Consider the following 27,176-nt stretch of genomic DNA (forward strand, 5'->3'; position numbering starts at 1 on the left):
GCTAATAGTGTGAAAGATGGTATTGTAGGAGTGATGTATACACACTTGAGAGGGAGGGACAAGGAGCATAAAAGACGAGAGAGGGGTAGGTCCTGTACCGATGCTCCTAGAGTAAGTACACGTACAAATGAGGTAACAGTTCCTAAGAAAAACAGTGCCACTATGGTCTACTGTGAGGCGAGAGATAGACAGAGCAAGAGGTGGGCTGTGGAGAGGGTTCGAGGATAAAGGTGTAGTGAAGACCAGATACTCCTGGGTGGTACTAGAAGTGCCCTCACACACCCTTGCGGGTGCAAAGCATCATCATTGGGCGGTGCTCCTCGTGGGGGTGGCGCTGCAGTCCCTCACGGGCCCTTCAAGAGGGCTCTTTGTCGGAGATCTTTAGGTGGAGTCGCCGTAGTTGTGCGTGCGGGTGTGTGGGGTGGGGGAAAAAAACAGTGTAGTGGTGAGGATAAAAAGACCTTGTGGTACCCGAACAATTTATTAGTGGGTCCGTAGGGTCTAGTAAAATATAACGGGGGATAGTGTATGAATGACACTCTGAGTAGGGGAAGGCTAGTACGTATTGTAGGAGTGATCTCTGTATTAGGACCATTCACTGTGGTTTTCATCCCTTGTCTTTTTGAGAAGAGTACTGCTGAATGTATCAAAGCACCTCCGAGTAACGGACATACATTGCTGTTTGTCTTTTCTTTGTTCCTATAAAACTTGATTAGTAAAACAAAAAATATGGTATGACTATACTAGGGTTGACACTGTCATGCCTGTTCTTAGGGAGATATCAGAATGTCTACACTTTTGGGCTCTTTTAATTATCTTGTCAGTTCTGCCGTTGCAGGATAATATTGAAGAGTTAGAAGAAAAGCAGTCGCTGACTCTGTGTGAGCCTTAGCACAGGGATGGCCACACCTATCACCGCACCAATGTGCGTCTTGGATTTACTCAGAGCAAGCAAATTTAAACATAGCACATCCGCACGTGCACTACCTTTCATTCGAGTGATCGAATTGGTTAACAGTTGGTCGAGGTAACAGACTGCGTCCGAACAATAGACATTCACCCACTGGAATGTAATAAAACACCAAAGCCCATAGGCTAAAGGATCCATACAAGTGCTACACTACAAAGATATTTGACCTGATAATTTTTTAGGTCTCGCTGAGCCCCAGCGCATGCGCTGGCTCGGAGAGACATTTTGTATGTGAGTTTTCAAAGTGCTGCTGGCTGGCCTAGCGCTTGCGTTCACGCGACCGTGCACGCGCGAACCGCTAGCCTTCAGCAGCACTTTTAAAACTTGTGGGTCATCGCGATCACGATCACTTACGCTTTCAGAGCGATCGTGATCGCGATGACGCACGCTTTCAATGCTTGTCTCGCTTTCTAACGAGACACTAACGCGCACACTAGTGGTTGCTTCCAGCCTACACCATGTGATCAGCACCGTGTTTTTAGCCGCTTCCACTTGCAGCCTCATTCACTGAGCCTGACTGTTGCCGGCCCTCTGGATTTGCTCCGTTTACTGCTGAATTACTTAAGTGCCCCCCCCTCTCTGACAGACCCACCTCGCCGGCCGCATACAGAGCGTGCACTTGTTTTTTGTTTTACTTTCACTTTTGCCGCCGCTCCCCTTTCCTTGTCTGTTGTTACTGCCGGTCTTAATCCTTTAGCAGATCCGACACCCTCTTCTACTGAAAGCAGAGCATTTTATTCTTTAACTCCCACCCCCTTTCCCTGTTTTTGCTTACTATTTTACCCTAAACGCTTGTTGCGGTTAAGTATCGCTACACCATCTCGCTCGCCCGAGGTAGGCCCAATTCCCGTCCTCTAGTGGGTCAGCCCAGCTGAATAGCAGCTCCCTCTTGAGGTGGGTAGTGGAATGCCTTTCTCGTCCCCTCACCCCCTTCACTAACTTACCTGCAGGTGCTTCTTGAGGTTGCGGGTGGAGGTGCGAGCCGTGGACAGAAGCTTGACCTTGGGTTGGCATAGTCCGCACTGCACTGTGATGTTTTTGCCTTTCTCCTCTGAGAAGGTGAAGGCACCGCGGTACTGCTTCCAGCATTGGAAGGCGGAACCCGAACCGGGACAGCTGGTGCTGGGGACTCCGTGAGAAGGAGTGGAAGAAGGGGTCCTGGAGGGCACATCCGTGGTAGGCGGCTGAGTTACAGGGCTGGGAGCCTTCGGGCTCCACCCGGCCTCCATCATCGATGCCTCACTCGGTCCAAATCCGGCGATGTGTCTACTTACTCCCCCGTTCCTCAGCGCTTTCAGTGCCGGGACTTTCTCAGTCTTACTTCCTTCTAGGCAGGGCATCGATCTCTCTGGGTCTTTTGTGCCCGATTCTCATTCGGTCAGCTTCCATCCCGTACTGTCACCTGCCTCTGCAATTCCGTTCTCATTCAGCCTCTGTCAGACCTCTTAATCTGACAGTGCCAAGACCCCGACCACCACTGTACCTTTTAATATTCTCCCTTATCCACCATTTTACTATGCATAGTGACCACACCGTCATCCGCTTCAGTCAACACGCATACACAGACGTCACCCAATGATTACACTGACACTTTATTTGTGGGTGAAGAACTGCTGCAGGTTTATTTCATACAACACAGTATGATAATAAAATTGGGTTATCTTACGGGCGATCCAGGGCAGGCAGCCCCTTGTTGCTCCGCCCGCCTGGTGAGCCAGCACACACGGTGGGTCGATGCCCGGCAGTGTGGCACATAATTATTTACAGATCATCCACTGGGTCACGTGATCTGTCTCCTACTCCCGCCCCTTCCGACAGGGGCGGAGCGTGTTGTGGCACACCCCCGGTTGGTCAGGCCCCCCAACCGCCCGAAGGACTAACGGGGCGCCGTCGCGGTCTTCCCAGAACCCCCTTCGGCTCCTGGACCTTGGCTCGGGCACCCTTACTGTGCCGGACAGGGGTACCCTTACTGTACCGCCTGTCGCAGAGGTACCCTTACTGTACCCGTCTGCATCCAGATCGCCCTGTAACTACGCCTGCAACGCAAAAAGAAAACATTAAAACATTCCAATAACGCGCTGTGCCTGACACGTGGGGTAAGTGGAAAGGGTGGGATAACGCGTGTCCAGGCTGGAGCGGCGCGCAGGGAACAGAGGAGGAACTGGGCGAGTAAAGGGGGCAAGCCGCGCCCCCAACGGCCTGCCTCCTGCTCCACACTATTGGGGGGGGGGGGGGGGGGGGGGGGGTCATAACCCTAGTGGGCGTAGCCTCGCGCGCGAGGCAGCAAGGGGGAAGGCTCCGACGGGCGGCCACTAGAGTGCTGCCCTGCTGATGTCCCACTGCTTGGGACGCGGGCAGCGGCAATGTTTCTGCCTATACTAACCGCCCCAACCCCCCTGCGTGTCCCCATCAGGCCACTTCTTTAATCTTTGTAGTTACAACTGCCAGGCTGGTTTCACTCTTGCATTGCTTCCTGAGCCTGTAAACAAGAGCACGAGCAGGCCGGCTGAGTCACGGTTCACCCAGATCAGGCTCCAGCGTCGCGGGAAGATGTGCCCAGCCCCAACTCTCTTCTTTGTGCCGGAATCGGGATTGACCCTGCAAATCAGGGACGCCTGGTCCCCATTCACTTCTGCCTCTGCGCTCCTGTTCGTGGAATGGCCCCAAATTGGTCTCTGTGCGTTGTATGGACTTTTAATAAGCCCCACAGGCCAGAAACTCCATATTCTAACCTTATTTCCTCAGCAGAAGTTTCTATCTTGAATCCACCGGCATCCCGTAAAAGATAGTGCCGAATACAACGGTACTGGGTGGTTACTTTTTGTAGGCGCAGCTCTGTTCGTGTCAGTTGTAGAGTTTATCTCCCTACAATAGGCACATGAGGGGTAATCCTGTTTCTTAACAAGCTCTTTTAACAGCCATTGCCCAGGCTAAAGCGCTTTCCTGGTTGCTGAACTGTATTATTTATTACAGGGCTTCATGGTCTTGACGAGTTTTTTTTATCGACCAGAGACGTCTCCACATCTTCTCAGTAAATCACCATGTCTCATTATTTTTTTTGTCTCTAGTTATCTTTACTGCTATATGGATTCATTTTTATTTCTAAATTGCATACCCCTTCCACTTTCACAGAAAAATGCATACAAACCTTTTAAAATATATCCTGAGTGCCTATGACAGCTCTGCCACCGTCCAAAACAGCACCGAATACTGTTCGAATGCTGGTGACAATGGTTCTGCAGAGGCAGATCTGTGAGTCCTTAACTGAAGAGTTTCTGTTCATGCGATAGTTAATGTTTATTGTCATGAAGATGGCTGTGAGTTAAACAAGTTGGTGGTGACATTTATTGAACCTCATGCATGGCAAAGGCTTACAGCATGTTCGATTCCTGCTATCAGACGCTTCAGCTCGATGAATGACTTACCACTGAGCTGGGAAGCAGCCCTGGTTAAGAGCACTGTGAGAATGCGCGCATGCACTACTGGGCGCTATGAGAAAGTTTCCATTATTGAGAGTGGAGACACCCTCGGAAGTGGCAGGGAGGAGTTGTTAAGGCCCCCAGTTAGTGTGCACATCCCCACAATTGCTCCGATTGCTGTTCAGGTGGAAAGACGTATAAATTGTTGTACGTTACTGTTGACACAAAGTGCACTCATTTTCGTTGTCACGTGTAAAGTGCAAGACATACAAAGTGCAACAATTACTTATAGTTCTGGGCAGCAAAATACGCTTAAAGAACAACTGCACAGATCTGCCAGTCGAGGAGTATGTAGGCTCCAACTATCACCCACGTGTGCATATTTAAAGAAAATGCTTCCATCAGTAGTGAGGATTGCAGGTACTTCACAGCAGAACGTGTAGACATAGATTGGCGCACCTAAGTTGTTAATTGTAAACAGATATACACTTTTAGAGAGCTATCGCCTATATATGTTATGCCTCTTTACACTGCACCCCAGGCCACATATTTGGAATAATGCTTCCTGCTATGCAGAACATGCAGTATTAAGATCAGAAACGCAGCAATCAACTCTAAAAAGAACAATAAAGACACAAACAGCTAAACTTCAAAAGAGCAACACCGCCTGCCCCAATTCACAGAGGGTGAGAAAAAAATACTCAGCTGGCATCAAATGTTTGAACACAGCAAATCTCAGAAACAACTAAAGGAAATGAGTCTATGATTGAACCGTCCACCTAAACCAGTCTAAAACTTGCAAACTTCCAGCCAAAACCCAAGAAATAGGCCCCAAAGCTGAAACAAGCATTGGCATAGCCAATAGGTCTCGCCTTTGGGACCTTATAAGTGTTTAGCCATACAACAGTTGATGTTTTTGCACCAAGGATATTGTGTTGGATAACTAAACACTTATAAGGTCCCAAAGGAGAGACCTATTGGCTATAGCAATGCTTGTTATTTTTTATTTTATTCATTGTCATTTAAATAGGTACGCATACATCTGTGTTATTAATGATTAGATTCATCATCGAGCGTATCCAGTGATAATAAAACAAAACATCAACGTAACCTAACAATCAAAGGACTAAAGCATTTCCCTGTGGCAGTGTTCCATCTTAGGTTTAGGTCCAAGGCGTGGCATTGTGTGGAGGGACTACTAATGGTGAGTCCACTAATGGGTACATTCAAGCATCAGTGCGCAGCTGTATACTGAGGGGGAGCATCTCCGGGACATCCGAACTCCACAGACATAGTGCTCGTGTCACGTTGTGCCAGGCTAAACCCGGAGAGCGAACACCCTCCGCTTGGAACGTTCGTAGCCAGTCCAAGAAGGGGCTCCATATGTCTTTCGGCCTCAAGGCCATTGGCAGCAGTCCCCAGAACGTGGACAATTGGTTATAGCTGAATGTGATGTCATGTATCCGAGCCTTCACCGTGGGGGCCTGCTTATTCCCCCAATGCATGGCGACCCTGCGTTTGGCTAGTAATAGCAACATGGCGTACAATTTCCTGGTTCCTGCAACAGTGTCCTTCTCATGCCCCAATGGCCCTATGATCGGCATGGGGTCTTCCGGTACGCCCAATATGTCGTGAATTTAACTGAATATGGCTGTCCAATAAGTGGCAATGGGTTCCATTGCCATGTGTAAGAAGGTGGCTGGAGCAAAGCCACATCCCCAACACCTCATCAGGCCTGATCCCCATGCGGTGTAGTTGGGAGAGGGCTCTGTAAAACCGATGAAGGTATTTAAAAAATTTTAACAGCAGTTTATAGTTTGGGGGGGGGGGGGGAGAATTTGGAGTTGGCCACAACAGAATGCCCACTGGTCTTCCGTTTCCTGAACATGCAGTTCTGTGTTCCAGCACTGAAGGGCTTCGGGCTCAATCAGCGGGGTGGTATTCTGCATGGAGCTGTACATTTGTCTGATGAGCTTGCGTGGCGAGGTGTTCATTATGATGTGTTTGAGGGCCTGCATTGGAGGTGGGGGGGGGGGCAGTGAAGGTTTAGTGTATTTGCCGGCATGTTGCCCCAATTTTGCAATATGAAAGGAGCTCGGAAGAACCCGGCGCTCTCCCATCAGTGGAGACCGTGGGGGACAGAAAGCATCTTCTGGATAGAGGTACGCAAATGTATTGAAACCCAGTGAATTTGCGAGTGACATGTTTCCACAATCTGCCATTGAGGGAATCAACGGGTTGTGTGCCAGAGGAACAGAGAGCGTGTAAAGTACTCTCAATCAAGCTCTATTGCAACGCCTGTCCCACGCCCACCGCAGACTTTCTACCACATCAATTCCGTCCCGGGGCCGACGGTAGGTTGGATAAAATGCCACCCAAAGGGGAACCAGCGCCGCCTCAAACCGCTACGTGGGGCTGAAACTGGGTGGGGTGCATGCAATAGTGTAAATGTTGAGCCTGCGCACAGTATGCATACAACTGGATATCCGGAGCGCCCAGTCCACCCTGCGTTAGGGGAAGTGTCAACAGCCCCCATGATACTCACACCTGTTTCACTGCCCATACCATAGATATTAGTAAGAAACGCATTGTTTGGAAGAAGGTCTGGGTGAATGGGAGTGGGATATTTATGAACAAATATAAACATTTAGGCGGCCCAGCATCTTGGCTATCGCAATCCTCCCGGCCAAGGATAATGTTAATTTAGACCATACCTTTATTTTCCCTTCTAACCAGGAGATGACTTGACCATAATTCATGTTCCAAATCTCTTGTTCATTACGGCTAAGCCAGATACCCAGATATTTCACCAGACCATCTGCCCATTTAAAGGGATACTCCAGGACGAAGGGTGTGGTCATCTCAGTTAATGGAAATAGGGTTATTTGGCCCAATTAAAATATATGCCCGAAAGGCCTCCGAATTTAATACGTTTACGAAGAAGTGGAGACGTATTGATGGCCAGATTATTAATATATAGAGTAATATTGTCAGCATAGAGCAAAATTAGGAGCCCTCTTGTGCTGAAGCCCAATCTCCTGGCTGCATGATGTTGTTTCAGCTGCGCCGCCAGTGGCTCCCTAGCAATGGCAAAAAAGAAGGGGGGAAAGAAGGCACCCCTGTCTTGACCAGATAGTTGACATTAACCAATAGAAACTCTTATTAAACAATACATTTTACAAACCATTCTTCATTACTTATACACAAAGATACCAGACGACTGCTGCTCCGAGTGAAAATCCCAGAATCCTACAGAAATGTGACCAGACAATGAAAGTACTATGGTTCAATGCAGCTAATACAAGGTGACGTGATTGTGCTGATAGCATAACATACAGACCTAACGCTTCCCCTTTAAGCACTGGTGAACTATAGCTTTTGATTGTATGTTAGCAAGGTCCAGCACCTATAACTGGAACTAGGTAGTGAGCTTGCTGCTGTAGGCGGTGGCAGGTAGAGAACAGTAGACTAGCATAAAGTTGGACCACTGTTATTTGGGACAATGCAACACTGATTTCTGTGATCAGAAGGAAGGCTGTGTGTTGCCATTTGGGAGTTAAAGTTGGGTCTGCTTTTCCATAGAAACAGCGGTTTTTGGTTTGCTAATAACTTTTGCCCCGTTTGATGAATCTTCGCAAAACTGTCCTCCCAAACAGTTCATCCACCTCACCCCCTTCCTGGAAAGTTTTGGGGGATCTGTCAAACGGGGGTGAGAAAAAAGGTGTCCCAAAGCACAAAATCCCCATGCATTTTCCATAGACTTCTTTAGAGAAGACTACAGCAAAACTGCTGAATGGAATTGTACCAAATTTGGCAGAAAGCTAGATCTTGGTCTACAGACTGTGCTTTTTGTGATTTGGTGTAAATCTGTTCAGAAGTGTTTGAGTAACTAAGCAACAAAAATATTTATATATCTGGATAGTTGGGTCCGCTGGAGAGGCAATTTTAAAAATCCTTCCCTTTACGTTTTAAAATGGCTCTGGGGGATGGGGTCCCCTGGACCTTACACGGTTCGGGGGGCCGTGGCTCCTCTCCCCTCCAAACATGAGTGTAAGGCCCTGGGGAATCCCCAGAGCTTAAAGAAGCTCTAGGTGGGGGCCTGCGCAGCCCTCCTACTCTTAATACAAAAGAAAGGCCTGGGGTAATGGGGTCCCCAGGGCCAGGCCCTAAAACCAAACGCCCGCTGCTCACGTCCGAAAGCTGTGTGCATTATCGGGTTGACTGCCTTGTGGGGGGTTTGGCCACGTTGTCAACCCCCCCTCCCCGTGCACAGTCAAAGGACATGCGCAGCATGGAGTCTGCTGCAGGCAGTCGGTTGGCCACAGGTCAGCCGTGTACGACAAAAGGCCCTGCGCAGTGTGGGATTGGCTTCATTTACGGGGGTTGGCCACAGGGCCATGCCGCCGGCCAAGACTTGTGGCCAACCTCCCCACTGCGCACAGCCAAAGGCCGTGCGCAGCTCCGGGTTGGCTGCATATGGGAGGTTGACTGCAGGCTCTGGCAGCCAATTTCCCACCGTGCATATCCAAAGGCTGTGTGCGGCTGGGAATTTCATTTACGTGTGGTAATTAAATGTAACTTTGTAAAAAAAAAAGAATTTAAAAAAAAGTACTTTCACTGAAAAAAAAAAACGAAGTTTAAAGTAACGTTATAGTTAGGTGTGATAAATGATCTGTTTTTTAATATTTTTAAAGACCTTAGAAATTCACAAAAAAAGGTTAAAGTAGCGTTTTAAGTAGGTGAATTTGTCAGTGACAACATTAACATCTCAAATGACCTCAGTGATAACCTTGCTAGTTACCCACCACTATGTCAACTATAAAACAAACTAACACTCATTGGATGATGACCTCAGTGATGTCATCAATGAGGTCATAGAACATGTCATGAGTGATGTCGTATGAGGTCAGAAGCAGTGAATGGGGGGGCGCAAGTTACAGTTCACTCTGTAATTATAACTGGTGAACTTCTTTTTTTTGATGTTGTTGTTAACTGAACATTACTTTTAACCTTTATTTCTTTCATTGAATTTCTAGGTTCTTAAAAAAATTAATATATTTTTATCAAACCTAACTATAACATTACCCACACACATATATCTATATTTCCTACTGGCAGTCGCTGGTAGGCATTTATAGGTGGGACCATGTTCCCATAGGGAAAGCGTTTTTTGACTTGACTTGCCTATGTCTTTGGTGCCGTTTGAGGAATCTTTAGGAAATTTTCACCAAAAAAAGTGCACTGGTGATTCTAGTTGTGTATGGAACGTTTTTAGGTGAACTATCAAGCGAGGGCAGATTAAATAGGGAGGGGGGATGCTGTCAGAAAGTGCACCTCCCATGTTAATTTCGATAGGTATTTTGAACACGACTACAGCCAGAACAGCTGGTCGGAATAACAACAAATTTGGTAGAAAGCTAAGGCTTGGTCCAGAAAGAGTGCTTTTTGTTGTTTGGTGTAAATCCATTCTAGAGTTATGGAGATTTTAAAGAAATTCAAATTTGTGTATCTAGGGATGCAGATCCTGCAAGGATCTGACAGTCCCCATGCTGATATCTGATTGGCTGCCAACACTTCAACTGTAAGTGGTGGCAGCCATGTTGGGACTCGCCTTCAGCAGAGTCCCACTAAAAACATTTTTTTTAAAAAGAAAAATGGGCAGGGTAGGAATACTCTGATCCCTTAGCCCTTGGGTTCCAGAGGGACCCCACCAGGGCAAAAAAAGCTCTTTTCAAAAAAACAATTTGCTGCAAAATCGGGACTGAGTCGCAAATCTGCAGCATAAACTTAAAAAAATAAAACAAATGCAGGCTCCTGCACTTGTTTTGACAAAAGCCCCCGGGTGTGCCAAGTCTCGGGGGCACAGAACCTCTCTATATCCGTCCACAAGAAAAATTATGCCGCACTAACAGGAGTCTGTTTGCAAAATATTCCTTTAGTTCGGTACACTAATGCGTTTCGACTGTCAAGTCTTGTTCACGGTTTTTCTTATGGATATATCTATCTATCTATCTATCTATCTATCTATCCTCACTCACTCACTCACTCACTCACTCACTCACTCACTCACTCACTCACTCACTCACTCACTCCCAGTAGATAATGTGGCGCCGGTTGACTTATCTTCATGAAAATTTCAAAACTAATTGGTCGCTCCGCTCAGCTCCTACCCTGAAAGTCTCGGGGTGATTCGTCAAGCGGGGGCTGAGAAAAAAGGGGGTCCCAAAACTTGTTTTCCCCATGCATTTTCCCATAGGACCTTTAGTCGAAGGTACAGCCTGAACGGCTGAACAAAATTACTTGAAATTTGGCAAAGAGGTAGTCCTCAGGTCAGGGATGTGCCTTTTGCATATATGGTGTCAATCTGTTCAGTAGTTCCTGAGAAAATTGCAGTTAAAAGTACATAAATATCTATATGCGCGCACCGTTCCGTGCGCGAGCGTAATTCTGATTGGTGGTTAGAAGTCACTCAACATTCGAATCGGTCAAAATCAGGAAGTGTCGGACGCCATTTTGTGTGTGGCAGTGAAAAACAAAGGTGGAGAACGTGAAAAGGGGGCAGGGTGAAGGACCCGGAAGGGTGAAAAAACATTTTATTTTTTTTCAAAAAGTCGCGGTGTGCGCTCACGGTGCGCGCACGGTGCGCGCACGGTGAAAAACCCTTAAAAAAAAAAAACATCTTAAACGAGCCATTCCATATTTCAGGATACAGTCAATCTATAACTATATACATAGGTAGTTTATTGTAAAATAAATATATAAAAAATATAATACATACATAAATTAGCATTAAAAAAACCTTACAAATTCACTAAAAAAACCATAGGTTTCACACACGTTATAGTTAGGAATTAGCATTTTAAAAACCTTGCAAATTCACTGAAAAAACCATAGGTTTCACACGTTATAGTTAGCTGGACATTTCACTCTTAAAAAACCATTGAAATTCCCCCATTATAGTTAGTTCAGCTAAATATAACTCGCGCGACCGCAATCCACTGCTGATGATATAACATATTACATCACTGTATTCACTAAGATACTGTTAATAAGTCAGTTATACAATTAATTTTACAAAAAAAATCCATTTAGCCACTTATTTACCCATTTATTCTTCCATTAACCTTTAGATATACATATAAAAAATATTTATTTTTCAGATAGAGACATATTCACTGGATGATGTCATCAGAGATGTCGAGTGATGTCACTGACCATGTCATGAGTGATGTAATATGTGACGTCATCAGCAGTGGATTGCGGTCGCGCGAGTTATAGTTAGCTGAACTAACTATAACAGGGGAATTTCAATGGTTTTTTACGAGTGAAATGTCCAGCTAACTATAACATGTGTGAAACCTATGGTTTTTTCACTGAATTTGCAAGGTTTTTAAAATGCTAATTCCTAACTATAACGTGTGTGAAACCTATGGTTTTTTTAAGTGAATATATATATATATATACACACACACACTCACTCATTGTAAATGGATGGATGAAAAACACATGTAACACACATTTTCATTTGTAATTGACAAGTTCACATTATATATATATATATATATATATATATATATATATATATATATATATATATATATATATATAATATATATTTATGTGCTGGAGTGTCCGTGTGGGCTTAGGTATGTTGGTAGTACCAAATTACTGGCCCACAAGAGGATACTCCAGCACATCAGAGCTTTTACAGGTAAAGACCAGGCTTATCCTGTCGCTAGACATTTCGAGCAGAAACATGACAGTAATCCAAATCTTCTTCACTATTTTGTGATAGATACGGTTTCACCAATGAAACGTGGTGGTAATCGTGAGGCGAAATTGCGCCTGTTGGAGACAACGTTACATCTTAAAGCTCGATACTAAAAATCCGGCTAGATTAAATGCTAGCGAAGATTTTTATACCTGTTTATAGTCTCCTATACTCTGCCTCTTTGGCGAATTTTAATGTGGGCTCACATTATGACTGATATTTGAAATACAGCATTTCTATATATAAAATGGTTATCGGTGGGAGAGGTAAAAATAGAAGAGAAAAAATAAAAATCCCACACACCATTGAAAATTTTAGAAATGATCAATTGATATGATATCTGGCATAAATAAAGGGACTGGTTTTCCCTAAATTTTAATATAATCTTGCACTATTTTGCACATAATTTTTTGAAGCGGTTAACTTTAAGGTCTAATTTTAAGGACATCGTTCACGATGGACATTGGTTAAAAAAAAGGCCCACTTGGACTCCTATGTGGACTTGAGCATGAGGAATATTGATGAAACAGCAACTATTAGATAATTCTGAGTCTTGTTGGAACAGTTTGACCTAGTACTTTCTAATTAAATGAACGTGCTGAATCTAGGAAATTCTATTCAGAAATCCTATATGTATAGATTCATATATGTCACTGTAGCCAACTTTCATTGTGGTCTCCTGTCTTCCAAATTTTAGTCTCCCTTCCATGGCGAACTTTCATGCTCTTGCTCTAAGCATGAAGTCAGGTTCTCCTAAAGATCCTATGAAACCTAAGAACATGAAGGATGTTATGGGCACACTGGCACCTTATTTTAGACATCTCATCCAACTCTCGTTTAACACTGGAGTTGTCCCACGGGAATGGAAACAGGCTGTGGTTGTGCCTATCAAAAAGAAACCCGGAATGAAGTCCAGTCTGTTGGAAAATCTGCGGCCAATCTCGCTATTACCATTTATTGCTAAACTCGCAGAAAAAGTGCTTAATGAGCAACTGATGAGTCCTATTAATCGGAACGGTCTGCTGCACCCCACGCAGTCAGGTTTCTGGGCTACCTATTCCACTGAGTCGGCTCTGCTCTTCTCCACGGAAACCATCCGCAGTCTGGTCGACGCGGGTCAGTCGGTTGCCCGGATCCTACTAGACCTCAGTGCTTTCGACACTGTAGCCCATACCATCTTGCTGCAGCGTCTTATGGAAGGCGGAGTGACTAACCTGGCTCTGGAATGGCTCAGCTCCTTCCTTCGAGATAGGAGTTTCCAAGTAGCCCAAGGACCATTCTTCTCCAAGAATGTTAGGCTAGAACAGGGGGTCCCTCAGGGATCCATTCTGAGCCCTACGCTCTTTAATCTTTATCTTGCTCCCATGACAGAGAGTATTAAAAAGTTTGGTGTTAATATCGTGTCTTATGCAGATGACACACAGCTTGTTGTGTCGCTGTCCCAATCCCGTGATGAGGACGCCTCCAACTTCTCACTGTGCCTTCAAGAACTGGCCAGCTGGATGGCTAACAACTGTCTCAAATTGATTGTAGGTAGAAACGCCAACCTATGGTCTCCCAAGTGGTGGCCTCAGACCCTTGGCCCTACTCCTACCCCGAGGGAGCAAGTGAAGAATCTGGGTATCTGGTTGGACCCTAAACTGTCATTTGACCATCAATCCAGGACAGTGGCTGGTAGGTGCTTCTGCATTATGAAGAGCCTCCGGAAAGTCCTGGATGTGCTCCCTGTAGCGGCCAGGAAAACCTTAGTCCACGCACTTGTCACCTCACGCCTGGACTATGGGAATGTCCTCTACTTGGGCGCCAACAAAAAGAGCACGCAAAGGCTGCAATATATCCAGAACGCTGCGGCTCGATTGGTCCTAATGCTGCCTAGGAGGACTTCCAACAAAATATGCCCTGTCCACTTTACACTGGTTGCCAGTAAAGGAACGAGTCTCCTTTAAGGCCCTTTGCATATGCCACCGAATTCTCCATGGTAGAGCTCCGTCCTATCTCAGGGACTTGCTGTCTCCCTATTTTCCCTCCAGCACCCTGCGGTCCTCGGGTACAGGACGCGTTCTCATTCCTGTCATAAAAAAAGCAAGAATGGGGGGTCGCTCCTTCCGTTACCTTGCGGCCAAACAGTGGAACGAACTCCCTGTGGAACTGCGTCTGGAGCAGTCCGAAAGCATATTTCGGAAGAACTTGAAGACCTGGCTGTTCAGGATAGAGTAGATGGTCTCTCTCTCTCAGGTTTAGAATGACTAATTGCCCTATACGATCTGTCCATTTGCACCGCAGCGCGGGGACATACTAGATAGTATAACCGAGCGCTATATAAACTTCTTTATTATTATTATTATTGTGTATGTGTTTTAAAGGATAATATCATCTTTTAATTGGTATAGGTATTTAAACTTATTTATTTTTATGTATGTATTTATATATTTATATATATTTATGATGTATAAACACATGAGGCAATGCACAGCACTCGCGATGATCATTTGTAGTGACTCTTTTCTTTTCATGGTCAATGTCGCAACAAGATGATGCCATTTCCTGTATAGTACCTTAAATGCCTCTTCTTCTGTTAGCAACGCGTCATGTGATCAAGACCCGAGTGGGGGTCGAAACGCGTAATGGCGGTCTGGCTGGGCGAAAGAATAAAGCACTTTGATTGGCACTATTCCTTTGGGTCCGCTCTTCATCACTTTGTCTGAGTGAGGCAGCTTCTAGCGTCAATTTGCATTCATATATATATAGATCGATGTGACAAATTAGTGCATCTTCTCACACCCTAATATAACCTTTGATACACCGACTAAAAATTTCAGGCGGACATATTGAAAACCATAGATACTCCAATACCAATAACTACATACCCACTCATTGACTCATAGGTCTACATACATCTCCACTCACTCACCTGTACAGTCACTCATACTTACAGTCACTCCGCACAGGACTATCATATGCATTTATACACCTATATAGACACTCACACACCGCCAATCATCCATTGAGGTACTGACACACCTAGTCAGTCATGCAAATAATTAATCACAGTCCAATTTACTCACCTATACAGTTAAACACACTCAAGTTCACTTACTCACAAAAATACTAACAAATTCTGACGCTCTTATGCAATTACTGATACAAGCACACACTCCTCCATAAAGCCACTCCCGCAATCACACACTCTCACATATAGATATTTATATACTCTTACACACATATACACTGCGTTTCACATATGAAGTTACTGACACATGTACAACTGAGATATACATTCAATCACTAACACACCCATACATACACTCACCCAACCATACAGTCCATCACAGTTGCACTCTTAAAACCATGCACCCATAGAATCACCCACTCACACATCTATGCAGAGTCACACACACCCTACCCACACAAACACTCAGGCACCCATACAGATACTCAGACAACCAATCAATAACCCATATAGACACTCATATAGCTATTCACAAAACCATGCAGCTACTTATACACCAACACACAGACACATACAGACATTCACACAGTTTAGTCACTAGTCTGCAGTAAGTTACATTTAATGACTCACTTATAGAGTCAGTTACGCACCTAGAAAATCATCCATTCACATACTTGTACACCCACTCATTCTTCAACAGGCCTTTCCCTATATATATTAAACATATTAAAACTTTACAGAAACACAGACTCACTGGATGATGTCATCAGTGATGTCATTTGAGATGGCATCAGTGATGTCACTGACCATGTCATGAGTGATGTAATATGTGACGTCATCAGCAGTGCATTGCGGGGGCGCGAGTTATAGTTAGCTGAACTAACTATAACGGGGGAATTTCTAGGGTTTTGTACGAGGAAAATGTCCAGCTAACAATAACGCCCAAGAAACCTATGGTTTTTTCAGTGAATTTCTAAGGTTTTTTAAATGCCAATTCCTAACTATAACGCCCCTGAAACCTATGGTTTTTTCAGTGAATATATATATATATATATATATATATATATATATATATATATATATATATATATATATATATATATATATATATATATATATATATATATATATATTATACTATACATCCTGCACCAATTCTGGTGAGGTCTTTCAAGTGGAATGCGACATTGCATACTCATTGAGTTTACTGAACCTTTGAGATGTCATGAGTGATATCATCAGTGATGCCACTGACCATGTCATGAGTGATGTAATTTGTGAGGTCATAAGCAGTGCATTGAGGGGGGCGTAAGTTATAGTTAGCCCAGGTAACAATAACAGCTGAATTTCATTGATTTTGTATGGGTGAAATCTAAGCCTAACTATGCAGTCCCTGTAACCTTTGTTTTTTTCAGTGAGTTTCAGTTTAATTTTTGTAATTGATTCCTAACTATAATGTCTGTGTAACCTTTGTTTATTGCAGTATATCTATTAATCGATCTATCTGTCGATCTATCTATAGCGTTATTAATTATTGCCTTTTAATAACTGTCTGCCGTGGCCCTAGTAGATGATAAAATTAGAATGGACGATCATGGCTCTTAACAGTTTTTTAATCACTCTTTTTAAAAAAGGATCGTACCGTTTAGATGAGTTAATACTTTTTATTATTAGAAAAAACGGGTTTCTAGGATCTTAAATTATTTTATGATGAATTCCTACTTGTTGTGATGGTACAAATGTAAATATCTTAACTATTCTTGATACACGTTTTTATTATGGTAGCATGTTCACCATTGTAATTATTTTTAAACAATAAAGTATATCTATCTATCTTATCTATCCTATCTATCCTATCTATCTATCTATCTATCTATCTATCTATCTATCTATCTATCCCATCATTGGAAAGCAGTATTTAGGAATGAAGGTCTTTTGAGAGCACTAGAGACATCCATGGTTTCTGGGAAAGTTGTTTTGTTTTGTTAAGACTGTGTGATGCATTTGAGTATTGGTTGCACCCTTTGATTTTGAAAGTAGTGTTCAATTGTAGTTACTTTTAGACTAATATAATGTATACAATTACTCATATTGGGTTTCTTGATGCCTGTTGCTTGAACTAAATCCGAGTATATTATTCCTATGGGAAGGTAAGACACTTGATCGCAAGTTAAATCCCCATCGAGTTGTGTACCCTACTTATGGCTTTTAGGTTTAAGGCAATGAAAAAAGTGTACTAAGGCTTTTGTGCAAGCTAATGGGGTTGAGCTATGAATTTAACCGCTCAAGCAGATAAGGATTTGGTAAATATAAGCTGACCCATGATCCACAAAATGTATTCTTTAAAGTTTATACTAAACATTGATGTAATCATGTTTTACAGAGTAGTATCATGCAAATGAGGTCACTTTATTTATACTTTTTTTTTTTTTTAAAGTGATCCAACATACTTTGATGAGAACTGGATGACCAGAGTCAAAACAGAAGTAGGAGACAATTGGAGGTTAAAGGTATTTGTTAATGCTGTTATTATTTGTAGCTTATATTTACTGCTTATTTCATGCCATACTTGCATTCGACAGAGGCTCTTTATCATGTACAAGATTATATACACAGTTTTGGGTTTGTTGCATTGTAGCCATGTTTTAAATAGTGTACTGTGAAAATGAGGGTTTTCAAACGTGATGCCATGCAAGATTATTAAGAACTTGTATCAGTAAAGACTCCATCTATCAGCAGCGAGTTCCCCAGGACTAACTCTGGTCACATCTCCACTTCAGTTCAAATGATCGCATTCCAATCCCTTGGCGACAGCGTAGCACCTATTCCAAAACTGTATTACATCAGGCACAATTCAGTGTATTAGATCACGCTCAGTATACCACACACCTCCCTTTCAATACATTAAACAATAGCACTTAGGATGTGAGTATGGAGACATTGTAAAACTAGGATGTCCTATCAAATGTTCAAGGTGAGCTGGCTTCGTCCCACACAAGAACTCCTCCTTCTGCTCATCCGCTCACCTTCTTGCATATCCTTGGTGAATCCATCCTGGTCAAACCCACATTTCCAAACAGTAACTATTCCTAGGTTCTAAATGCGGTGGTCTTTTGTTTTTAGTGCATTTTTTCAAAGGTTAATGACTTTCATGGGCTGACTAATTTGGTCCATCAACCCTCCCTTTTCTTGGATTCCTTATTTACGCCCAAACTCCAACACACACCTTAGTATCCCTAACTAGCATGCACTTGTCAAAATATCCTTCCTTTTCTGAATTGTCTCCTTTTCTCTTTCTATTAATTTAGCATTTCCTCTAGTCACCCCTTTCACACCATACATTCTCATTCTATTCACCCACGACGGAACTATTAAGCTATTCGGGGTTCCAAATTACTCAAAAGGAGTAACTCCAGTTGAAGTATGTGTAGTCATCCTGTAGGTGCACACCATCATTTTGAATTCTTCCACCCAACTTAAACCATTTGCTAAAGAATGCTGAATGAGATCTTTTTTTTTTTTTCCAAACAGATTTTATTGAGATTTTCAGATATAAGGTACTAGCAGTGAGTAAGTTGGTATCTTTAGACCTTGGGTGTCTGGGGGCTCTCACTTCTGTTCCCATAGTCTGCTCTGGTCTGGTTTCATGAAGGGTCAGAGTCTGGGCGGGGCTTTAGTTCCAATTGCCCAGTCGTCATGGGGTTCTCGTGGAGAGCTTGCCGGTGTGTCCGGCTCTGGGTTAGTCAGGCAGTCCACCAGGGCTTCCCAAGCTCGGGTGACCTCCATTTTGCCCATGCCGTGCTGTCCGTCCCGTCAAAGGATTCTCCCTTTGCACATCGCCCACTTGATCAACTCTCTTCTTCTCACACCTGGTCACCGGCCCCTTGCTGCCTTCTAGTTTTGAGCTATCTTGCGTTTGGTGAGAATATATGCCAAGTCCTGAAACCTCCCTCTTACCTTGGTCTTGGGTGGGTGGGGAACCCAGCCCAGTAGGCAGTGTCCTGGGATGCGCGGAACCTCCCTCCCAATGCACTCCTCGGTCATTTGTATGACTCCCTCCCAAAAAGTGTGAATTGTGACACATTTCCAGAACATATGGAGGATGTGAGCCTTTACTTCCACACATCTGGGACAGGCCACGTCCGGCACCCGGATGTACCTACCCATCTGTTCAGATGTCATATATGATCTATGTAACACATGGTAATTGATCAGTTTAAAACGCGCATTTCTAGAGACCTTTGGCGTTTGTTCCAGTATCTTATCCTAATCCTTCGGCTCAGTAGGAATGCCCAGGTCATCCTCCCATCTAGTTCTCACCGCATGTTATGGGAGCTGTTGGTCCATCCGTAGCGCTCTATAGAGTTATGAAGCTGTTCTAATGGTACCAGCTGAAAGCACTATGTATCGGCTGTTCTGAGATTATGTGGGTTCTATAGTTCCCCCTCCCCACGGTTTCCGTATCGCTGACGTGAGTTCACTATGATGGAGGCAATGCCCTTGGGGTAAGTCAAACTCCGCCCTGAAGTCCTAGAATAGGAGCAGCTGTGAGTCCCTATACTGGTCCCTCACCGCCCTTGCCTCCATCCATAGCTCTAGCCCCCGCCTGTCACCCCATGTGGAAGTGCATGTATGAAATCTTAGGGGTATATCTGTGAAGTATGGGATCTTGGTGCATATTCTTTGTAATCCCCTGTTCCAGCATCTTTCCAGAGTGCAGAGTTCAGTGGAGTCATCATGGCCGGAGCTCCGCACTCAAATGAGCTCCTGGAGTGGCAGCACAAAGGGGCTGGGAGCCGGTCTGGATTGCGGCTATGCACAATTCCCTGGATCAGCCACTGCAGTTGAGCTGCTATATAATACAGGTCAAAATCTGGGACTGCAGGGCCGCCTTCAGTTGTGGGGCGTTGCATTGTGGCCAACGCCACTCTCAGGCGGCCGGACCCCCAAATAAACTCCGTAGTCAGGGTTTTGATCTCTCTTAACTGTGTCCCTGGGATCCACATGGGAAGTGTGGTGAAAAAATAGAGGCGACTGGGTACAGCCACCATCTTCAAGAGGGCTATTCTCCCCATCACTGAAAGCGCAAGTTTCTTTCAAAAGGTCATGGAGGCCCTCAGGGAACCAACCGCACGGCCCACGTTGCCCTCTATTAGGTCAGCTCTGGTGTGGTAGATCCTGACTTCCAGGTAAGTCAGACACCTAGGCTCCCGCTACTCAGCCATCAGATGCTCTGGGGTTCCTCTCTCTGTGCCATTGGAAAGAGCTTAGACTTCTGCAAGTTCATGCGCAATCCAGATCATTGGTTAAAGTCTAGCATAGCTTAGGCCCCCCTCAGAACCCCCTCCGTATCGCGCAGGAAAAGCAGCAGGTCAACGGCATTCTGTGATGGTGCCCCCATATTGTCAGACCATTGAACGCTTTCCTGTCCTCACACGTGCCAGCAGGCATTCCATAGCAATAGCAAAGAGTAGCGGAGACGAGGAGCATCCTTGCCTTGTCCCCCGCTCCACCTGGAAACACGGCGATATAGTCCAGCCTGTGCGCCCCCTGCCCATTGGGTGCAAGCCAGACACTGCTCTCCCAGTCCTATTTGCAACATCACCTCATAGAGATAGTGCCATTCAAGGCTGTCAAAAACTTCTTCAATATCTACAGCAACGGCTGTTGTGTTGTCTCGGATATAGTTGTCGGCTTCCATAATAGCCAAGAGTTGTCGTATATTAGTCACCTTATTCCGACCCAGGATAAACCCCATTTGGTCTGGGTGTATCAGCCGCGGCATATGGGCCAGGAGCCGGCCTGCCAAGATCCTGCTCAGGATCTTGTAGTCGATATTCAACATAGACAGGGGCCTGTATACCGAGCGGTCATGTGCCGACTTTCTCGGCTTCAGTAGGGTGACAATTACCTCTTCTCTAGTAGTGTCCGGAATGATACCAGCATTTTTAGCCGCACCATATAGCTCAGTCGGCCTAGGCGTCAGCTCCGTGGAATATGTAACATAAAATTCCGTGGGAAGCAGTCTGTCCCCGGGGTCTTATTCTGTGCCATATGTTTCATAGCACACAATATTTTCTGTGCAGAGAGATCTCCTCCCAGGGCTGCCACCTCATCCTCCCCCAGGCACAGCAGAGGCAGCGCTTCCAGAAATGCTTGTGTCACCACTGTGTTTATTGGCATAACACTAGTGTAAAGCATCATGTATCTAGTGAATACATCAATTATGTCCCCCCTGGGAGTACACCCTGTTGCCCTTCTCATCCTCTAGGTCCACTTTGGCCATCCCTTGTTGGGTCGGATTAGCCAGCAAGGCAAAAAGGAAACTGGACTTGTCCCTTACAGCGTGTGTCCTGTTTATGTATCATTTGTAGTTGAAGTTAGGCGCTCCACCTGGACTCTAGATCCCTGAGTGGGTTTTCCGCCATCTGGACCTCTTCCAGCAGGGTATGCTATATGTCCTTCACTTCAGCTAGGCAATGTGCTTTGAAGAATCGCCTTAAAGGCATCCCACTCCACCTGTGGGGAAGACGCCGTGCCAGCATTGTTGGCAAGGTACTGTAGAATTTTCTCCCCGATCGTTTCCCGAAATGCCACCAGCGATTCAGGCTTGTGTCGCCACGTGGGAAGGGACGGGCAAGGCCAGGTCCACCCCAGCCGCAAGAGGACTGGGTTGGGATCCGACGTGTGACCTAAGCTACGAGTAGACAGTGAGGCGTCCATCCAGACGTGTACTTCCTGGAGACCTGAAAAGAAGGAATATTCCCTCTCGATTGGATACATCTGTTACCACAAGTCTATTAGCCCCCAGTTTTGTTTCCACTCCTTGAAAGCACAAGCTGTACGTATAGTCTGGTAGACCCGCAAGGGATTGTGAACAGTCCACTGCAACGTCAGCCACACAATTAAAATCCCCCCCCCCCCCCAGGGTGAACAGGCTGGGCACTAATTGTCGGCATAAGTTCGTTAAAAATGTGCTTTGGTCCACATTCGGGGTGTACAGGTTTATCATGGAAATGTAACGTCCTCCCAGTTGACCGCCTTTTCATTACAAATCTCTCCTCAGGGTCAACCATCTGATCCACAAGATGGAGGAGAACCCCCACCCTAATCCAGATCAGGATGCCCTTGGCATATGCTGATTATGTAGTGTAATATGCCTGACCCCGCCATGTATGCTGCAATGCGATTCCATCTTTGGCTGTCAAGTGTGTCTCTTGGAGGAATGCTGTTTGGACGCCTCACCTGTTCAGATAGAACAGTTTGTATCTCGTGAACATAGTCTGCATACCTCGAATATTCCATGAGAGGAAACTATACGTTAGGGAGCCCACCATGCCCTAACTCCTGTCGCTCTGCCGCGCGGCCTTCTCCCCTCTCCGCCCCTGCATGCCCATTAAAAGAATACACATTACAGTGATACACGACTCCTAGATCCCCCATAATCAAATTTTTCAAACCATAACTGGTACCCCAACTCCCATTCCCCATGACAAGCAGATTAGTATTCTCCATCCAAACAAAGCAAAAGCAAAGTGGAACTGTGGAAGTCCATCTACGGAGTGCCCTGTCGAGGTAGGTGACCCTGCAGCCCTCCTAGCCAGCAGGTCAGCCATTCAGGTCTTAGTAACAACATGTCCAGCAAAACCCACACCCCAGAATGGTCTCAGTATATCATCCCCATGGTAGTGTCAAAGCAGGCCCTGCCCTTTTACCACATTTTATCAGGTCGATCGGATGATGTCATCGGACGATCCCGGTGTCACTTTGGGCAGTTCCATGCCTGAACTCTAAGAAGCACTAGAGCCATGATCAGTGTCCGAATCCTGCATCTGTGCACTGCCCCCTGGAGTTGTATGCCCCTTATCTTTTCAGCTGATAATCGCCTCAATCACACTCGCGTTCTGTAGTAGGGGATCTCTGTGTATAGTCATAATCTAGTGAATAGTCCCGCCCATGTGCGTGGACCCCAGACCAATAAAAAATAATCTCTTAAATTGTCAAGCCATGCAGACCTGCATCTACACTTAAGAAAGAATTCAAAGACAGATAATGCAGCCTATATCCACAGGCTACACTGTCCAGTACTTCAACTAGAAAATGCCACCAACATCCACCAACAGCACTGCCTGCCCAGCTTTTTCCACAGAGAAAAACCTGCCTCTACCAGCAAAAGCCTCTGGAATGATAGAGAGGGAGGAATGGACAGACAAGCCCCATAGGCTGCCATTATGTGGCTCCGAACAGGATACTGTGCCATTAGGAAAACTTTCCAGAACTTTTCCAGTATCCCAGAATGCACAGCAGGTCCCTTTTACTTTCTGTTCTTTTTTTCCGGCTCCTGCTAGCAGGACCCTGGAGCATTGAGCTCTCCCTTTTCAAGGGTTTATTTGGAATTTGTTCACTTTTCAAGTGCTTATTACGTACCTTGTTGCCTTCCTTCTTGTGTGTGCTCTGTGTTGTCAACATGCCTGGCCTGTTTGACAAGTGCCCAGAGTGCGAGAGAAAGAAGGCCAAGTCGGACCCACACAGGGTGTGCATCGTCTGCCTTCCCCAGTCCCATGTTCCAGATGAGTGTGACATTTGTCAATCTTTCTCAGCCAGGACCCTGAGAGAAAGGATGAAGATCAGGCTCCAAGGCCTGGAGGACAGAAGGCTGAGGGCCCAAGGTGGGTCAGGACATGCTGAGGCCCCTGGGGGGCTCCCCAGGGGCAGGAAGCCCAGCGAACGTCCCCATTCTCCGTCGGCGTCGACTACGACGTCGAGGGGGATGGCTGAGGCTGTTCACCGTCTCCCCAGGGCTCTGGGGAGAAACGCAGTCGAGGGAGTTGAGCAATCCACCGTCGACGACATCCGCATCTTCGTCGACGCCGTCGACTTCTCCGTCGAGTCATCGGCGTCGAGACCAGTCCCGGCGTAGGCGCTCGCCGTCGAGGCGAGGTCGCCGGTCGCCGTCGACAAAGAGGAGAAGGTCACCGTCGAGGGGATCCCCGACGTCGAGGACCTGTCGGAGGCGTTCGCCGTCGAGGAGGCGTTCGCCGTCGCCGAGGCGTTCGCCGTCGCCGAGGCAGCGCAGGAGGAGTCCTGCCGCCGGGAGTCCCTCGGGGTCACAAGGGAAGAGGACGGAGTCACCGGGCTCGGTGTACTCAGTGGAGTATACACCTCCTCCTCCTCCTGCTCCCATTCCGCCTCACACACCGTCGGGCCCACCTGTGGCTCCGCCACGGTCGGTGTCGTTACCTAGGTATCCGACGCCGCCGAAGAGAACTCCGAGGCCGCGGCACCAGGTTACGCCACCGTCGCCTGCGTCTGTGAGGCCGGCTGGGCGTCCGAAGACCAGCAGATCGCGCTCCCACTCCGGACGGAGAGGAAGATCACGGAGCCGTGGACGGTCGTCATCGACATCGGGGCGACGCCGCAGGAGGCGCAGAGCCAGATCCCGCACCCAATCGTCTACCAGGGACTACTCGCCGACGCTGTCGGACTCGCCAGTGACGGGTGTATCGCCTGTCGACGATGTAGTTTCCTTCCAGGAGGTGCTACTGAGGGGTGCAGCCAAGCTAGGGATCACGGTGACGGTGCCAACACCTACGACGTCCGTGATCTTCGAGACGCTGCACAAGAAGCACCTGTCTCGCCCCCTGCTGCCACTAGTGCCGGGATTGATGGAGCCCGCTACGGAGTTGTTTCTCACTCCGGCGGTGACAAAACCAGCCCCCTCAAGGCTCCTGAAGAAGTATCGGGCGCCGGAATCGGACCCGACCTTTCTGAGGATGGACCCGAAACCGGACTCGGTCATCGTGACGGCGGCAAGGAAGCAGCATGCTACCACTCCTTCCTCGACAGTGCCGCCTGATAAGGATAGCCGTTGGCTAGACTCGGCGGGCAGAAAGGTCTGTGGGACGGCTTCTACCACCATGAAGGCGGCGAGTGCCGGGGCTCTGTTGGGGCGCTACGACCGTGCCCTATGGGAGTCTCTCCAGCAGTACGCGGAGCTGCTGCCTCGCGACAAGAAGGAGGACTTTCTAGAGACTTTGCGTGAGGGGATGCTGGTGTCAAATCAGATTATCAGCGCGGCGGCGGATGTGTCTCTGTTAGCGGCACATGGATATTGTCATGGCATCAACCAACGGCGTCACGCTTGGCTTCGCCTTACCTCACTCAAACCGGAGGCACAACAAAGTGTGGCCAACCTGCCCTTCTCGGGGGAAACCCTGTTCGGCCAGCATGCGGACGACGAAATGGCCCGCATGAAGACGGAGGCAGAGACCCTGACGGCTGTCGGGTTAGAGAAGCCTGAGAAGAAAAGGCGCCCGTTCCAGAGACGGTTCGGGGCTGCAGGCAGAGGGCGTGGGCAGGCCTCGGGACAGCAGCAACAGCACCAGCAGTTCCGGAAACCCTTCCAGAAGCGCCAGAAGGGTAGAGGAGGCCAGCAGTTTGCTACAGCGACCAAGGGCCCGGCTGGGTCTCGGCCCTGAGCGATTACTTCCCCTTTAACCGTTACCCACTCCAGTGGGGGGAAGCGTTCAATTTTTTCTGGCAGAGTGGAGAAAAATTACTCCGGACAAGCGGGTGCTGAATACTGTTTGCAATGGATACAGTCTTCGGTTCATCAGCCCGCCTCCAGCGATTCCGCCGGTAAGCTCTCAGTATCAACTGCGAGAGCTCCAGGCGGAGGCAGACATCCTGTTGAGGAAAAAGGCGGTGGTAGACGTACCTCTGTCTCAAAGGGGAAGATGTCTGTACTCTCGGTTCTTCCTGGTTCACAAGAATGACAAGAACGAGTTCAGGCCCATTCTGGATTTGCGGCAAGCAAACAAATGGATTCGCAGAGAGAAATTCTGCATGCTATCGTTGCACCAGATTTACCCTCAGCTGCAACGAGGAGACTGGCTCTGTGCCATAGACCTACAGGATGCGTACTTCCATGTGCCCATTGCACGGAAGCACAGGAAGTTCCTGCGATACCAAGTCGGCGCCAATCATTATCAATACACAGTACTGCCATTAGGGCTAAAGTCTGCGCCCAGGACCTTCTCGAAGTGCATGGCAGTGGTAGCTGCACACCTGCGGAGGAACAAGGTGTTTGTCTACCAGTACCTGGACGATTGGTTGATCAAGGCCTTCTCCTAAGCACAAGCGCACTTCCAGAAGACGTGTGTTCTCTTGAACAAGCTGGGGTTGCACGTCAACATGTCCAAGTCTGTCCCGACTCCGATCCAGTGCATACAGTACTTGGGGGCCTCCATCAATACGCTGTCCGCAAGCGTGTCTCCTTTGGAGGAGAGACTGTTATCACTCCTTCGGAAGGCTCAGGCTCTTATGACCGCGCCATCTACGACAGTGAGGAAGGTGTCTTCGCTGCTGGGATCGATGGCCTCATTTATCTTCCTCACCCCTTACGCACGGCTGCACATGAGACCCCTGCCAGGAGTGCTTGGAGGATCAGTGGGATCAGAGGACAGGTTCTTGGGACGACAAGATACGGCTGTCTCTGCATGCTCTTCAGTCGCTGAAGTGGTGGTGATTGGCGGACAATCTCCTCAGGTGGGTTCCCTTCCACAAGGACATTCCCACGCAGAGTATTGTGACGGATGCGTCTCTCCACGGCTGGGGAGCGCATTCCGGAGACTTGCAGATGCAAGGAAAGTGGTCCCCGGTGGAGTCGACGTACCACATCAATTTCCTGGAACTCCGAGCCGTTCACTTGGCATTGAAGGCCTTCCATCCGTCCTTCCAGATCAACTCGCTGCTTGTGCAGACGAACAATACAACCACGATGTATTACCTCAACAAGCAGGGGGGTCGAGATCACGCACGCTGTCGCAGGAGGCGCAGTCGATCTGGCACTGGCTTCTGGCCCGAGGACTGACGATTACGGCCACGCATCTGCCAGGTGTGCAGAATGTTCAGGCGGACGCACTGAGCAGACTGATTCAGGAAAACCACGAATGGGTCATAAACGACGAAGTACTAGGGGACGTCTTCGCAAGGTGGGGTACTCCAGACGTAGATCTGTTCGCCACCGCCGAAAACAGCAAATCCCGAGACTTCGCATCCAGGTAC

The 27,176-nt window shown here is 46.9% G+C and overlaps 1 protein-coding gene across 4 annotated transcripts in view; it reads left to right on the forward strand.

Annotated features, from left to right (window-relative positions):
* The window catches only part of HOOK3 (hook microtubule tethering protein 3), a 1,476,018-nt gene that overhangs the window by 148,171 nt on the left and 1,300,671 nt on the right, over window positions 1-27,176 (forward strand). For all 4 annotated transcript variants that reach the window (XM_085636641.1, XM_085636638.1, XM_085636639.1 and 1 more), the window contains exon 3: window positions 17,548-17,620. Coding sequence is in view for 3 of the 4 variants with exons in the window: in XM_085636638.1 (XP_085492764.1) it covers window positions 17,548-17,620 (73 nt within the window). In the remaining variant the exon portion in view is untranslated. The remainder of the gene's footprint in view (window positions 1-17,547; window positions 17,621-27,176) is intronic.

Source organism: Triturus cristatus, chromosome 2_1, assembly GCF_964204655.1.
Source record: "Triturus cristatus chromosome 2_1, aTriCri1.1, whole genome shotgun sequence".
NCBI classification, from domain to species: Eukaryota; Metazoa; Chordata; class Amphibia; order Caudata; family Salamandridae; genus Triturus; species Triturus cristatus.